The sequence below is a fragment of the Lepidochelys kempii genome, chromosome 14, assembly GCF_965140285.1.
Source record: "Lepidochelys kempii isolate rLepKem1 chromosome 14, rLepKem1.hap1, whole genome shotgun sequence".
Classification (NCBI taxonomy): Eukaryota; Metazoa; Chordata; order Testudines; family Cheloniidae; genus Lepidochelys; species Lepidochelys kempii.
The window spans coordinates 38,398,646-38,411,583 of NC_136393.1; the positions used below are offsets into that span (position 1 = coordinate 38,398,646).

Sequence of the window (12,938 nt, forward strand, 5' to 3'; positions counted from 1 at the left end):
AAAAGTTGAAGATCAGATGCAGAAAATCTCCACAACACTGTCCCCAGTTCTGTCCCAAGTGGGAATGAATCGCTCTGTCACCCTTACAAGTTATACTTGTAATGCATCCCAGTGGACAAAGAGCTAGGAAAGAGGAGACTGGTTACAAATGTTTGACTCTTCTTTGGTTCAGTTTCACAGGCAAAGGATATGGGTTGGAAACTGCGACATGGGCCAGATCCCCAGCTGGTGTAAATGGATGTAGCTCCCTGGAAGTCAATGAGTCAGATCCCCAAGTGGTATAAATAGCCCACGCTACTCTGAAGTCAATGGAAGTGTATCAACTTACACCAGCCCAGGACCTGGTCCTTAGTTTTTAGTGTTTGTCTCTTAGTGAGGAACTTCAAGCAGCCAGGGCAGCCTGAGCTGTGGGTTCCTCTGGTGGCTGCATCCCAAGAGCTGCTGGTGCAATGCAGGAGAAAAACACCTCTGCTCCCCTAGAGGTGACTATGTGGAGTTAATGAAGGAACAGGCTATTCCAGGCCAACTGAGACTCTGGTGCCAAGAGGCTCTTAGCTATTGTAGAGCCCATGTCTGTGCTACAAATATATGTTTTATTTTGCCATCCTGTGGGGACCCCCTTTGTGATCCAGCCCTGCCTTGTTTTTAGCTAAAGGTCCTTCAAGAGATGCTGTCATCATGTGAGATGCAGGGCAGGTGCTGTTCCCCCTCTGGGGGGTTAGGGTCAACTAGGGCAGGTTGTCAGGATGGTTTGCTCCTGAGGTGAGAGCAGAGCTGGGCTCACAGCCCTGGAGACCAGATTCAGCTATTTAGCCCCAGAGCAGGGATATCTTGGGCTGTGACCTTGTTTGAAGCCGGCACAAACCAGGATCAGCTCGAGAGCTGGGACTGTCTTTCAGTCCCTGATCCCATTTAGTCCATCACCTTTCACCCAAGCCTGCCCTAGCAGGGAAGCAGGGAGCGCCCATCTGTGCTAGGAACTGCAGAGAGACCCCTGCAACTCAGGACATCCAGCAAAGGGATGTGACAACAGCTGGTGGATACTACAGTGATGGGGGCATGAGAGAGAGAGAGAGAGAACCAAAGAATCCTGGCAGCGGGTGAATAGATAGATAGATAGATAGATAGATAGATAGATAGATAGATAGATAGATAGATAGATAGATAGATAGATAATGACCAATGATTCCTAACACAGTCGGATCAAATGCATCACAAATTGGAATAAAGACCAACAAAGTAAGTTTTCTATTACAATTAAATATGTTAGAGTATTCATATATGGGGCAAATTTAATATCAGAAATATGAATTGCAATTAGAACTCTTTAAGACATTTACTATCAAATTATGCAGATATCTAGAGATGATCAGATTTTTTTTTCCACCAGAAAAAATTGACTTTTCATTGAGGTTGTGAGAACCGAACAGTTTCAGCCGAAAACTGTTGGAACCTCAAAATTTTTAGGCATAATCAAAAAAAGTTTTCATTTTTATGGATATCAGAAACTTTCCATGAAAATATATTAAGTGAAAACTGAATTTTCCTTTGAAATAAAGTAGAAATTGTCTGACTACTCCTACCTGGAAACTTAGCTTTTCACCAGGGTGGGGAACATGAATATTGTCCAATAACACCATAATTTCCAACCCTATTCCCTCTATTGCAAACGTGTTTGTCTGTTTCAAAGGGGTAGCTGCAGGATGGTAAAACTGAGTACGTAGCAAAGTTGGTCGCCCAGAGAATGTGTTTTAAACATACTAACCTCTTTAAACTAAAGCCCTGAGAGTCGAAGCTCCCAGACAAAGGCTGTCTCTCTTTATCCTACCCAAGGACAGGCAGGAGGTTGATGGAACTAGAACCCAGATCTCCACTTCTACCATCATAGCCTCTGTCCCACACTGCTGCCTGCTAAACAAAAATACTGTCAACATGTGCACAGAACATGCACACAGGAAGACACAATCCATCCCCAAAAGAGTTCACATTCAAAGTACACGAGACAGACAAAGGGAAGGGGAGGAAAGAGAGGCAGCGGTGACTGCTCCATGGTCACAAAGTGACAGAGGCAAGACTAGAACCGAAGTCTCCTGACTCACACAGCACAGAAATAAAGTCACAGAGGGGAACCACACAACCCAGCAGCAACTGAGCGATGCGACCAGCCCATCATCACCCAGCAATGGGAGTGCAGCTGGGATCTGGTGCCATAAATCAACGTGTAAGTAGGCATCAGGCGGTATGTGGGATGTTGGGGTGGAATCATCACAGAAAAGCTGCCATGCGGGAAGCTGGGTGATTCTGTGTTGTATTTCTCAGTTAAGTGGGAATCAGACTGTGCTGGCATTTTAGTATTTTAGTTGAGTTGGCCAAGTTGTGAGCCTGCTGTCTGTAGCAATAGGGGCATAATTTTGGCTCAAATTGTTGGATTTGGATTGTACTTTGTTCCATCTTTCATCCTGCATTTGATCAAGCCACATCCTCATCTTGGGCCAGATCCTCAGATGGTGTAAACTGACCCAGCTCCAGTGACTTTAAGGGAGCGATGCCAATTTACACTCCTGTCATAACGCACCAGAGTAGTGCCCTGGTTGTGAGCGGTGAGGAGCCCTCATTACTCCAGACAATGGAAGTGACAAGTGCTGTGCACCTTTGACATTCACATCATGAGATATCATGGAGAGGGGAATTAGAGTCATTCCCTCTCTCGCTATAACCCTGACCATTGCTCTTGTCCTTCCCTCCACAGCCATCACATGATGAACTAAGAAAGAAAATGTCCAACCAAACTACCGTGACCGAGTTCCTTCTCCTGGGATTCTCTGATGTTCGAGAGCTGCAGATTTTGCACTTCATTGTGTTTCTAGTGCTTTACCTGGCAGCCCTGACAGGAAATCTTATCATCATCATAGCCATAGCTCTTGACTACCACCTTCACACCCCCATGTACTTCTTCCTGATGAGTTTGTCCATCCTAGACCTCGGCTCCATCTCTGTCACCATCCCCAAATCTATGGCCAATTCCCTTATGAACACCAGATCCATTTCCTATTCTGGATGTGTCGCCCAAGTCTTTTTCTTCATCTTCTTTGCTGAAACCGACTTTGTCTTACTCACCATCATGGCATACGATCGATATGTCGCCATCTGCAAACCACTGCACTATGAGACTATAATGAACAGGAGAGCTTGTGTCCAAATGGCAGCCAGTGCCTGGATCAGTGTAGTTCTCTATTCTTCATTGCATACTGGGTACACGTTTTCGATAACCTTCTGTGGAGGCAACATGGTGGATCAGTTCTTCTGTGAAATCCCCCAGCTACTGAAGCTCGCCTGCTCTAACTCGTACTTCAGTGAAGTTGGGCTTATTGCATTTGGTGTGTGTTTAACCCTAAGTTGCTTTGTTTTTATAATTGTGACATATGTTCAGATCTTGACCACGGTATTGAGAATCCCCTCTGAGCAGGGACGACATAAAACCTTCTCCACATGCCTTCCTCACCTCATTGTAATTTCCATGTTTCTTTCCACTGCTGTCTTTGCTCACATGAAACCCATCTCCAGCTCTCCGTCAGCTCTGGATCTTGTGGTGGCTGTTCTCTATTCCGTGCTGCCGCCAGTGATGAATCCAATCATCTACAGCATGAGGAACAAGGAAATAAAAGCTTCCCTGAGGAAACTGACTGGGTGGAGGTTATTCAACAAAAATAAAATGTCTGCATTTCTCTGATGAACATGGTTTTATCTGTTTTTTTTACAAATACAATCAACTGATGACATTATTGTCCCCATAAGAATATGGTGTGTGATTTTTTTTTGCAAAATGCTGTATGTATAGTGGTAAATCCACACTAACTCCTCTAAGTCAGTGGAGTTCTTCTAGGTTTATAGCAGTATAAGTAAGATGAAAATCTATCTATCTCATGCTTTTATACTGCCACCCCTCACCATGTTATCTAAATACCTTCCACATAAAATCAGTAGCCATTAGAAAGTACCCATTGGACTTCATGGACTCTCTGGTTCTTCTCCTTTTTGGGGGTCAAAACTTTGCTTGGGGTATGATGGCTTTTAGGTTTCTGTTTGCTGATGTGACAGAGTGGGATATGGCAGCATCAGATCATGAACTCTGTGTTTTGCTATCTGGGTAAATATTGACATAGTGACTGCAGAAGTCTGGGCTTGCTCAATAGCCGTCTATCGCTCTTTGTTCATGGCAGCTCTCCTCCTACCTGAGAAAGGTGCCTGTTACTTTGCTGAAGGACTATCACTCAGACAAATCAAGACTGAAGTCTGGGGCCTTTGATTTTTGTTGCCTTTCACCTACAGGCCCTGCTGCATGGAACAAGTCTTTTGCTGTATAGGGAGTCTGCAAGTGATGGGGGGGAGGGGGGGAGCATGGCTGGTGGGTCTGGAAGTCTTAATTTTAGCACATGACAAAGAGACAGGGGACCTATTTAAGTGCAGAGTCCTACCCTGTGTCAGGTGCCAGCCATAATCCAATGTAAGAAGGATTTGCAGGAGTTCGTTCTATCTAATCTAATCTAATCTATCTATCGTAGGATTCCACATTGTCACCCATCACCATGCTATCTGAGCACCTTCCACATAAAATCAGGAGCCATAGCAAAGCCCCTAGTAGACCGTGAGGAGCCAGAGACTCCATTCCTTTTTTTGTTCTTCCCCTCAGGGTAAAAAATATGATTGTGGTATCAGTGCAGTTGTTTGGTTCTTGCTTCTTTCTCAGATTTTTTAAATTTTATTTTAGGGGGTTTTTTGTTTTTTTTTTACTGGTGGATTGATTTGTTTCTTTATGAGGTGGGAGTGCCTGGGGACAGGAGCACTGGAAGCTCCCTAGAAGTGGGGGGGCCACCGACACCTGAACCAAGTCCCCACCCCCATATGGCCTCTTCCCCCGAGGCCCCACCCTCATGTCGCCTCTTCCCCCGAAGGCCCTTCCCCACGCTTGCTCCTCTCTGCCCCCTCCCCACCATCGCTCACCCTTAAGGCCAGTAAAAAGTGGGAGAACATAGCCCTCCCACTTTTAAAAGTGATGGGGCCATGGCCCCCTGCCCCTCCACCCCCATCTCCATTCTGGTTCCTCTGCCTGGGGAGAGGCTGAGTGTTTGGGTAGACAGTGTTGTCAGTGTTTTCTCATTTATTGGGCGTGCCCGTATGTCATCTCCTTGATGGGGTTTTCCAAGCAATGGGTGAAGTAACATCTGTACTGGCCCAATTTCTGTTGTTGGGAGAGACAAATTTCCAAGCTTACACAGAGCTCTTCTTCGGGTCTGGGGAAGGTGTTCAGAATGTCACAGCTAAATACAAGTTTCAGAGCGGTAGCCGTGTTAGTCTGTATCAGCACGTTTTAAATTTTCATCCAGATTTGGGATAAAAATCAATTTCAAACTATTGGAATTTCCTCTACAATGAAAATTCCAACCCGCTCCAATTAGGGCTGGGACTTCCAAAGATGCCAAAGGGACATAGGTGCAAAAATTCTATTAAAACTCTCTCAGGTTCCTTTGTTAAACCCAGCCTACGTCTTTACCTCCTTTGAAATCCCCAGCCTTAATAAGTAAAACACTTTCCAAAAGGTAGGGGGATACAAAGGTAAAAGTTAAAGTTTATTTACACTCTGATGATAAGACTGGTCTAGATACAAATATACAAAAATACAAATAAGTCAGGCATCAAGGGCAAGATATGTAAAGGTATTTAGGAACCTAGTGGGATTCTCAAAAGCATCTAGGCATCTATCACCCATTAAAATGAACAGTTCCTATCAACAGTTATGTTTTGAGAACTAACAGTTAGCCAGTTTTTAATCAATTTACTATTATTTTTGTGTAGTGTTATTTTTAAATAGTGTGATGTTACCCTGAATCAAACCTTTAGAAAAATGCAAGTCTATCACGTCAACACCATTGCCTTTAACAATCAGAAATGTCACAGTCAAATCAAGTTCATTTGATAAAAAACATTCTGTGAAAACATATTGATCACCATTAATTGAACTTCTTTCTCCCTTGTAATTCCTTTTTGTTGAAAAATGACCATTTTCAAAAATGAAAATTTTTGTAAAGAACTGTTGATTTAGTGATTTTTTGACCACATTTAAACGGAAAACTTTATAAAAAAACTTGATTGAATTGTTTCCATTTACCAACATGTAGGACCCCCAAACTTAGAACCCTTAAAAAGGGAAATAAATTTGATTTTTTGAAATTCTTCACTAATAAAAAAAAAATCCACCATCGTTGTTCATCATTCTTTATTTCCTGCATGTTGTTCTTTAGTCTGCTGTTTAATAATTTTTCAGCTATTGAACCAAGGAACAGACACAATGTCGTGTGAGTTGGCCAACCAGTCATACATCACAGATAATGAAAATTCTGGAGTTGCTACAAATTTAAACTTAGGACAAACTTCTGAGTGCAGATTCAGTGTCACTAAGGTCTTGATCCTGCACAAGCTTTATGCACAAGCTTTCTTTCCTAGTGTGAGTAGTCCCATTAGAGTCAACTGGACGACTCAAAATAATATAATTTAGCACTTGAGTAAGGATCTCAGGATGGGGGCCTAAATGTGAATTGCTAAAAGTAATGTCTACATAGGGCCTGATCGAAAGGCCATTTAATTCAGTTGAAAGATGTTCATTCATGCCAATGGGACCTCTCGAGAGATTTTAAGGGACAGATTTTCAAAAGTATTTGTAGCTACCACTGAAATCAATGGGATCTTGGTGCCTCATCTGCTGAAGTGCTTTGGAAAAGCCCACTAAACAACTATCTGCATCTTTAGACACCAAAATATCTTTGAAAATATGCCCCTTGGGAGCTCATGTCCAGTAGATTTTCAATAAAAATTAGGCTCCTAGAAACCACATCTTTCATGGTGTTTAGGGGCCTATCTGAATCTTTAGGTGCCTAAATTCCTTTGCAAATCTGGCCCTTAGGCACTTCTGAACATTTTACCCAAATACAAAAGTTGTAAATGTAAAACTGGAACCAGGATTAAAAGAACAACAACAAGGACGGTTACTACCAAAAGGAACATGAGCACAGGCTGAGAATCAGACCCAGTAACATTTAAGCCATTCAAAAACAACTTCATGTCCCACTGAATACCTTCCATAAAGTCTCCTTCACCTCTTTGTTTCTCAGACTGTCAATGAAGAGATTGAACAGCGGAGTTACAATAGTATTCAAAGTGTTGACAGTCTTGTTCATGTCCAAGGCATTCTGTCTGGAAGGCCTGACATACAGGAAGATGGTGGAGCTGTACCATATAATCACAAGAGTGAGAGGGGAAGAGCAAGTGGAAAAGGCCTTTTGCTGGCCTTGGGCTGATGGGATTCTCAGTATGGTGGAGAGGGTGTAAATGTAGGAGACCAGAGTTATTGAACATAATCCCAGGATGACGATGATCGAGATGATAAAAGCTGCCATCTCAATCACATAGGTGTCTGGGCAGGAGAGAATGATGAAGGAATCTATGCTGCAGAAGAAACGAGTAATGACATTAGTGCCACAGAAGGACAATCTAACTCTCAGGGATTCTGGGATAGAAATAGCCAGGAAACTACACACCCAGGAGCCAAGGGCCAGCTGAGCAGAGAAGGTGCTGTTCATGATGGTGCTATAGTGCAATGGGTAGCAAATAGCCAGATAGCAGTCATAGGCCATGGCGGACAAGAGGAAATATTCTGTGCCGCCCAGGGAGAAAATGAAGTATATCTACAGGATGCAGCTACTAAAGGGGATGGTTCTGTTTTTCCCCAGGAAAATCGCAATGGTCTTGGGAACACAGGCTGTGGTGTATCATATCTCCAGCAAGGAGAGGTAGCAAAGGAAGAAGTACATGGTGGTGCGGAGTTGATGGCTGGCCCTCACTAGGACTAGGATGGCAACATTTCCTGCAACTGTCAGGACATACATCATGGTAAACACCACAGACAGAGAGATCTGCAAATATTGACTACGGGGGAAGCCCAGAAGGATAAATTCCTATATCCTGGAGTAGATTTCCTTCTCTATTCCAGTCACAGACTCCATCTGTCAAGATACAAAAGATCATAATTCAGGAGAAGCTTTGTTACATGGATTGTTAGACATCACAGGTACAATTTTCAAGGGTGCCTGTCAAGATTCCTTTCCCACTCTGAACTCTAGGGTACAGATGTGGGGACCTGCATGAAAGATCCCCTAAGCTTATTCTTACCTGCTGAGGTTAAAAAAATTCCACAAGGTACAAACTTTGCCTTGTCCTTGAACCCTATGCTGCCACCACCAAGCGTGTTACACAAACTACAGGGAAAGAGCCCACTTGGAGACTTCTTCCCCCAAAGTATCCCCCCAAGCCCTACACCCCCTTTCCTGGGAAAGGCTTGATCAAATCCTCACCAATTTGTACAGGTGAACACAGACCCAAACCCTCGGAACTTAAGAACAATGAAAAAGCAATCAGGTTCTTAAAAGAAGAATTTTAATGAAAGAAAAGGTAAAAGAATCACCTCTGTAAAATCAGGATGGTAAATACCTTACAGGGTAATCAGATTCAAAACATAGAGCATCCCTCTAGGCAAAACCTTAAGTTACAAAAAGACACAAAAACAGGAATATACATTCCATTCAGCACAGTCTATTTTACCAGCCATTAAACAAAAGGAAATCTAACGCATTTCTAGCTAGAGTACTGACTAACTTTTTACAGGAGTTCTGAGTTGTATTCCCGATCTGTTCCCAGCAAAAGCATCACACAGACAGACAGACAGACCCTTTGTTCCTCCCCCTCCAGCTTTGAAAGTATCTTGTCTCCTCATTGGTCATTTTGGTCAGGTGCCAGCGAGGTTATCTTAACTTCTTAGCCCTTTACAGGTGAAAAGGTTTTGCCTCTGTCCAAGAGGGATTTTATAGCACTGTTTGCAGAAAGGTGGTTACCCTTCCCTTTATATTTATGACAGTGCTTAAATGATATAGAAGCCTAAATCCCATTACAAAATCATGTAAGTTGCTTAGGAGCCTAAGAGCTAGAGTTTCAAAAGTGTTTAGATGTCAACGGTGCAGACTGACAAAAATGCTTAAGCAGGTTAGGCACCTAATGTGGTTAGGTGTTTTTGAAAATCCCGCTGAGCATCTATCTGAAGCTTTAGACATCTTCATACTTTTGAAAATCTGGCTCTGAAAGATTAAAGCTCTTTTGAAAATTGGATGTAGGCTCTCAAGTCACCCAGGGCCAGATTTTAAATGGTATTTAGGCATGTAGAGGGATTTTCAAAAACACCAAGGCACCTAAAGTCATTGATTTCATTGATTCATAGATTCCAAAGCCAGAAGGGACCATTGTGATCATCTAGTCTGACCTTCTGTATAACACAGGACATAGACCTTCTCCAAAATAATTTATAGAGCAGATCTTTTAGAAAAAACATCCAATCTTGATTGAAAAATTCTCAGTGATGGAGAATCCACTGTGACCGTTAGTAAATTGCTCCAAAAGTTAATTACTCTCACTGTACGCCATATTTCCAGTCTGATTTTGCCTAGCTTAAAGTTCTAGCCATTGTATTGTGTTATCCCTTTCTGTGCTAGACTGAAGAGACCATGAAGGAATTTATTAACCTTCTTTTTGTTAAGCTAAATAGATTGAGCTCCTTGGGTCTGTCACTATAAGGCGTGCTTCCTAAACTTTTAATCATTCTCATGGCTCTTCTCTGAACCCTCTCCAATTGATCAACATCCTTTTTGAACTGTTGACACGAGAACTGGACGTAGTCTTTTTCCTGTTTATGCATCCAAGAGTTGCATTAGTCCTTTTGGCACAGCATCACACTGGGAGCTCATGTTCAGCTGATTATCCACCATGACCCGCCAAATCTTTTTCAGAATCACTGTTACCCACAATAGAGTTCCCCATCCTGCAAGTATGTCCTACATGCTTTGTTCCTAGATGTAGACATTCACATTTAGCCATAGTAAAATCACATTGTTTGCTTGCGCCCAGCTTACCAAGCGATCCAGATCCCTCTGTAACCCTGTCCTCTTCATTATTAACTACTTCCTCATTTTTGTGTCATTTGCAAACTTTATCAGTGATGAGTTTTTGTCATCTTCCATATCATTAAAAAATGTTAAATAGAGTTAGGATATGAACAGAACCCTCTTGGACCCCACTGGAAACATACCTGTTCCAAGACAATTCCCTTTAACAATTACATTTTGAGACCTAACCGTGAGCCAGCTTTTAGTCCATGTATTGTGTGCCATGTTATTTTTGTATCCTTCTAGTGGTTTAGTCAAAATCATAGAATCATAGAACCATAGAATATCAGGGTTGGAAGGGACCCCAGAAGGTCATCTAGTCCAACCCCCTGCTCGAAGCAGGACCAATTCCCAGTTAAATCATCCCAGCCAGGGCTTTGTCAAACCTGACCTTAAAAACTTCTAAGGAAGGGGATTCCACCACCTCCCTAGGTAACGCATTCCAGTGTTTCGCCACCCTCCTAGTGAAAAAGTTTTTCCTAATATCCAACCTAAACCTCCCCCACTGCAACTTGAGACCATTACTCCTTGTTCTGGCATCTGCTACCATTGAGAACAGTCTAGAGCCATCCTCTTTGGAACCCCCTTTCAGGTAGTTGAAAGCAGCTATCAAATCCCCCCTCATTCTTCTCTTCTGCAGGCTCCCTCAGCCTCTCCTCATAAGTCATGTGTTCTAGACCCCTAATCATTTTTGTTGCCCTTCGCTGGACTCTCTCCAATTTATCCACATCCTTCTTGTAGTGTGGGGCCTGTCAAGGTTCCTCCCCCACTCTGAACTCTAGGGTACAGATGTGGGGACCTGCATGAAAAACCTCCTAAGCTTATCTTTACCAGCTTAGGTCAAAACTTCCCCAAGGTACAAAATATTCCACCCGTTGTCCTTGGACTGGCCGCTACCACCACCAAACTAATACTGGTTACTGGGGAAGAGCTGTTTGGACGCATCCTTCCCCCCAAAATACTTCCCAAAACCTTGCACCCCACTTCCTGGACAAGGTTTGGTAAAAAGCCTCACCAATTTGCCTAGGTGACTACAGACCCAGACCCTTGGATCTTAAGAACAATGAACAATCCTCCCAACACTTGCACCCCCCCTTTCCTGGGAAATGTTGGATAAAAAGCCTCACCAATTTGCATAGGTGACCACAGACCCAAACCCTTGGATCTGAGAACAATGAAAAAACATTCAGTTTCTTACAAGAAGACTTTTAATAAAAATAGAAGTAAACAGAAATAAAGAAATCCCCCCTGTAAAATCAGGATGGTAGATATCTTACAGGGTAATTAGATTCAAAAACATAGAGAACCCCTCTAGGCAAAACCTTAAGTTACAAAAAAGATACACAGACAGAAATAGTTATTCTATTCAGCACAATTCTTTTCTCAGCCATTTAAAGAAATCATAATCTAACACATACCTAGCTAGATTACTTACTAAAAGTTCTCAGAGTAACAGCCGTGTTAGTCTGTATTTGCAAAAAGAAAAGGAGTACTTGTGGCACCTTAGAGACTAACCAATTTATTTGAGCACGAAAGCTCATGCTCAAATAAATTGGTTAGTCTCGAAGGTGCCACAAGTACTCCTTTTCTTTTTACTAAAAGTTCTAAGACTCCATTCCTGGTCTATCCCCGGTAAAGACCAGCATATAGACAGACACACAGACCCTTTGTTTCTCTCCCTCCTCCCAGCTTTTGAAAGTATCTTGTCTCCTCATTGGTCATTTTGGTCAGGTGCCAGCGAGGTTACCTTTAGCTTCTTAACCCTTTACAGGTGAGAGGAGCTTTCCCCTGGCCAGGAAGGATTTCAAAGGGGTTTACCCTTCCCTTTATATTTATGACAGGGCCCAAAACTGGACACAGTACTCCAGATGAGGCCTCACCAATGTCGAATAGAGGGGAACGATCATGTCCCTCGATCTGCTCGCTATGCCCCTACTTATACATCCCAAAATGCCATTGGCCTTCTTGGCAACAAGGGCACACTGCTGACTCATATCCAGCTTCTCGTCCACTGTCACCCCTAGGTCCTTTTCCGCAGAACTGCTGCCTAGCCATTCGGTCCCTAGTCTGTAGCGATGCATTGGATTCTTCAATCCTAAGTGCAGGACCCTGCACTTATCCTTATTGAACCTCATCAGATTTCTTTTGGCCCAATCCTCCAATTTGTCTAGGTCCTTCTGTATCCTATCCCTCCCCTCCAGCGTATCTACCACTCCTCCCAGTTTAGTATCATCCGCAAATTTGCTGAGAGTGCAATCCACACCAAAAATCCATCCTGACATCCAAAAATGTCAGGCAGTACTAAGTCAAATGCCATAGAGAAGTCTATTATATCAGCACTATTGCCTTTATCAATCACAATTGTAATGTTATCAAAAATGATACCAAGTTAGTTTGACAGGATCTATTTACCATAAACCCATGTTAAATGACATTAATTATATTACTTTATTTCTTTATTAATTGAGTCCCTTATCAGTGTAACGATGCTGGTTCTGGCGGGACCCAACGGAGAGTGCCCATTCAGATCAAATAGCTTCAAGCAGGGCAGTTACAGCCCAAGGCTAGGGTTTCTGTGCACACCAGGGCAAAGCAAACCAGCCAGACAGAGAAGACTTTGCTTTTACCCCACTGGCTAACCACAAGTCACACAAGCAATTCCCTTAGACATCAATATCTGAAGCAACCACCGAACTTGATCTGAGGTTAGAAAATTATTTTAACTTTGTTAAAAGGGTATTATCTAGACCATCCCTGACAGTGTTTGTCTAACCTGCTCTTAAAAATCTCCAAAGATAGAGATTCCACAACTTCCCTAGACAATTTATTCCAGTGCTTTACTACCCTGACAATTCAGAAGTTTTTCCTAATGTCCAACCTAAACTGCCCTTGTTG

At 42.8% G+C, this 12,938-nt stretch overlaps 1 protein-coding gene and 1 pseudogene across 1 annotated transcript; one reads left to right on the forward strand and one right to left on the reverse strand.

Annotated features, from left to right (window-relative positions):
• The first annotated feature begins 2,776 nt into the window (after positions 1-2,776).
• LOC140904498 (olfactory receptor 14A16-like) lies at positions 2,777-3,730 on the forward strand. Its single transcript, XM_078848888.1, has one exon. The coding sequence runs from the start codon at positions 2,777-2,779 to the stop codon at positions 3,728-3,730; it is 954 nt and encodes a 317-aa protein (XP_078705014.1).
• Positions 3,731-7,112: 3,382 nt separating this feature from the next.
• On the reverse strand, positions 7,113-9,918 carry LOC140897503 (olfactory receptor 6F1-like; annotated as a pseudogene).
• Positions 9,919-12,938: the final 3,020 nt, after the last annotated feature.

Coding starts and splice junctions, on each gene's coding strand:
- LOC140904498 (XM_078848888.1), top strand. CDS start 2,777: ATGTCCAACCAAACTACCGTGACCGAGTTCCTTCTCCTGGGATTCTCT.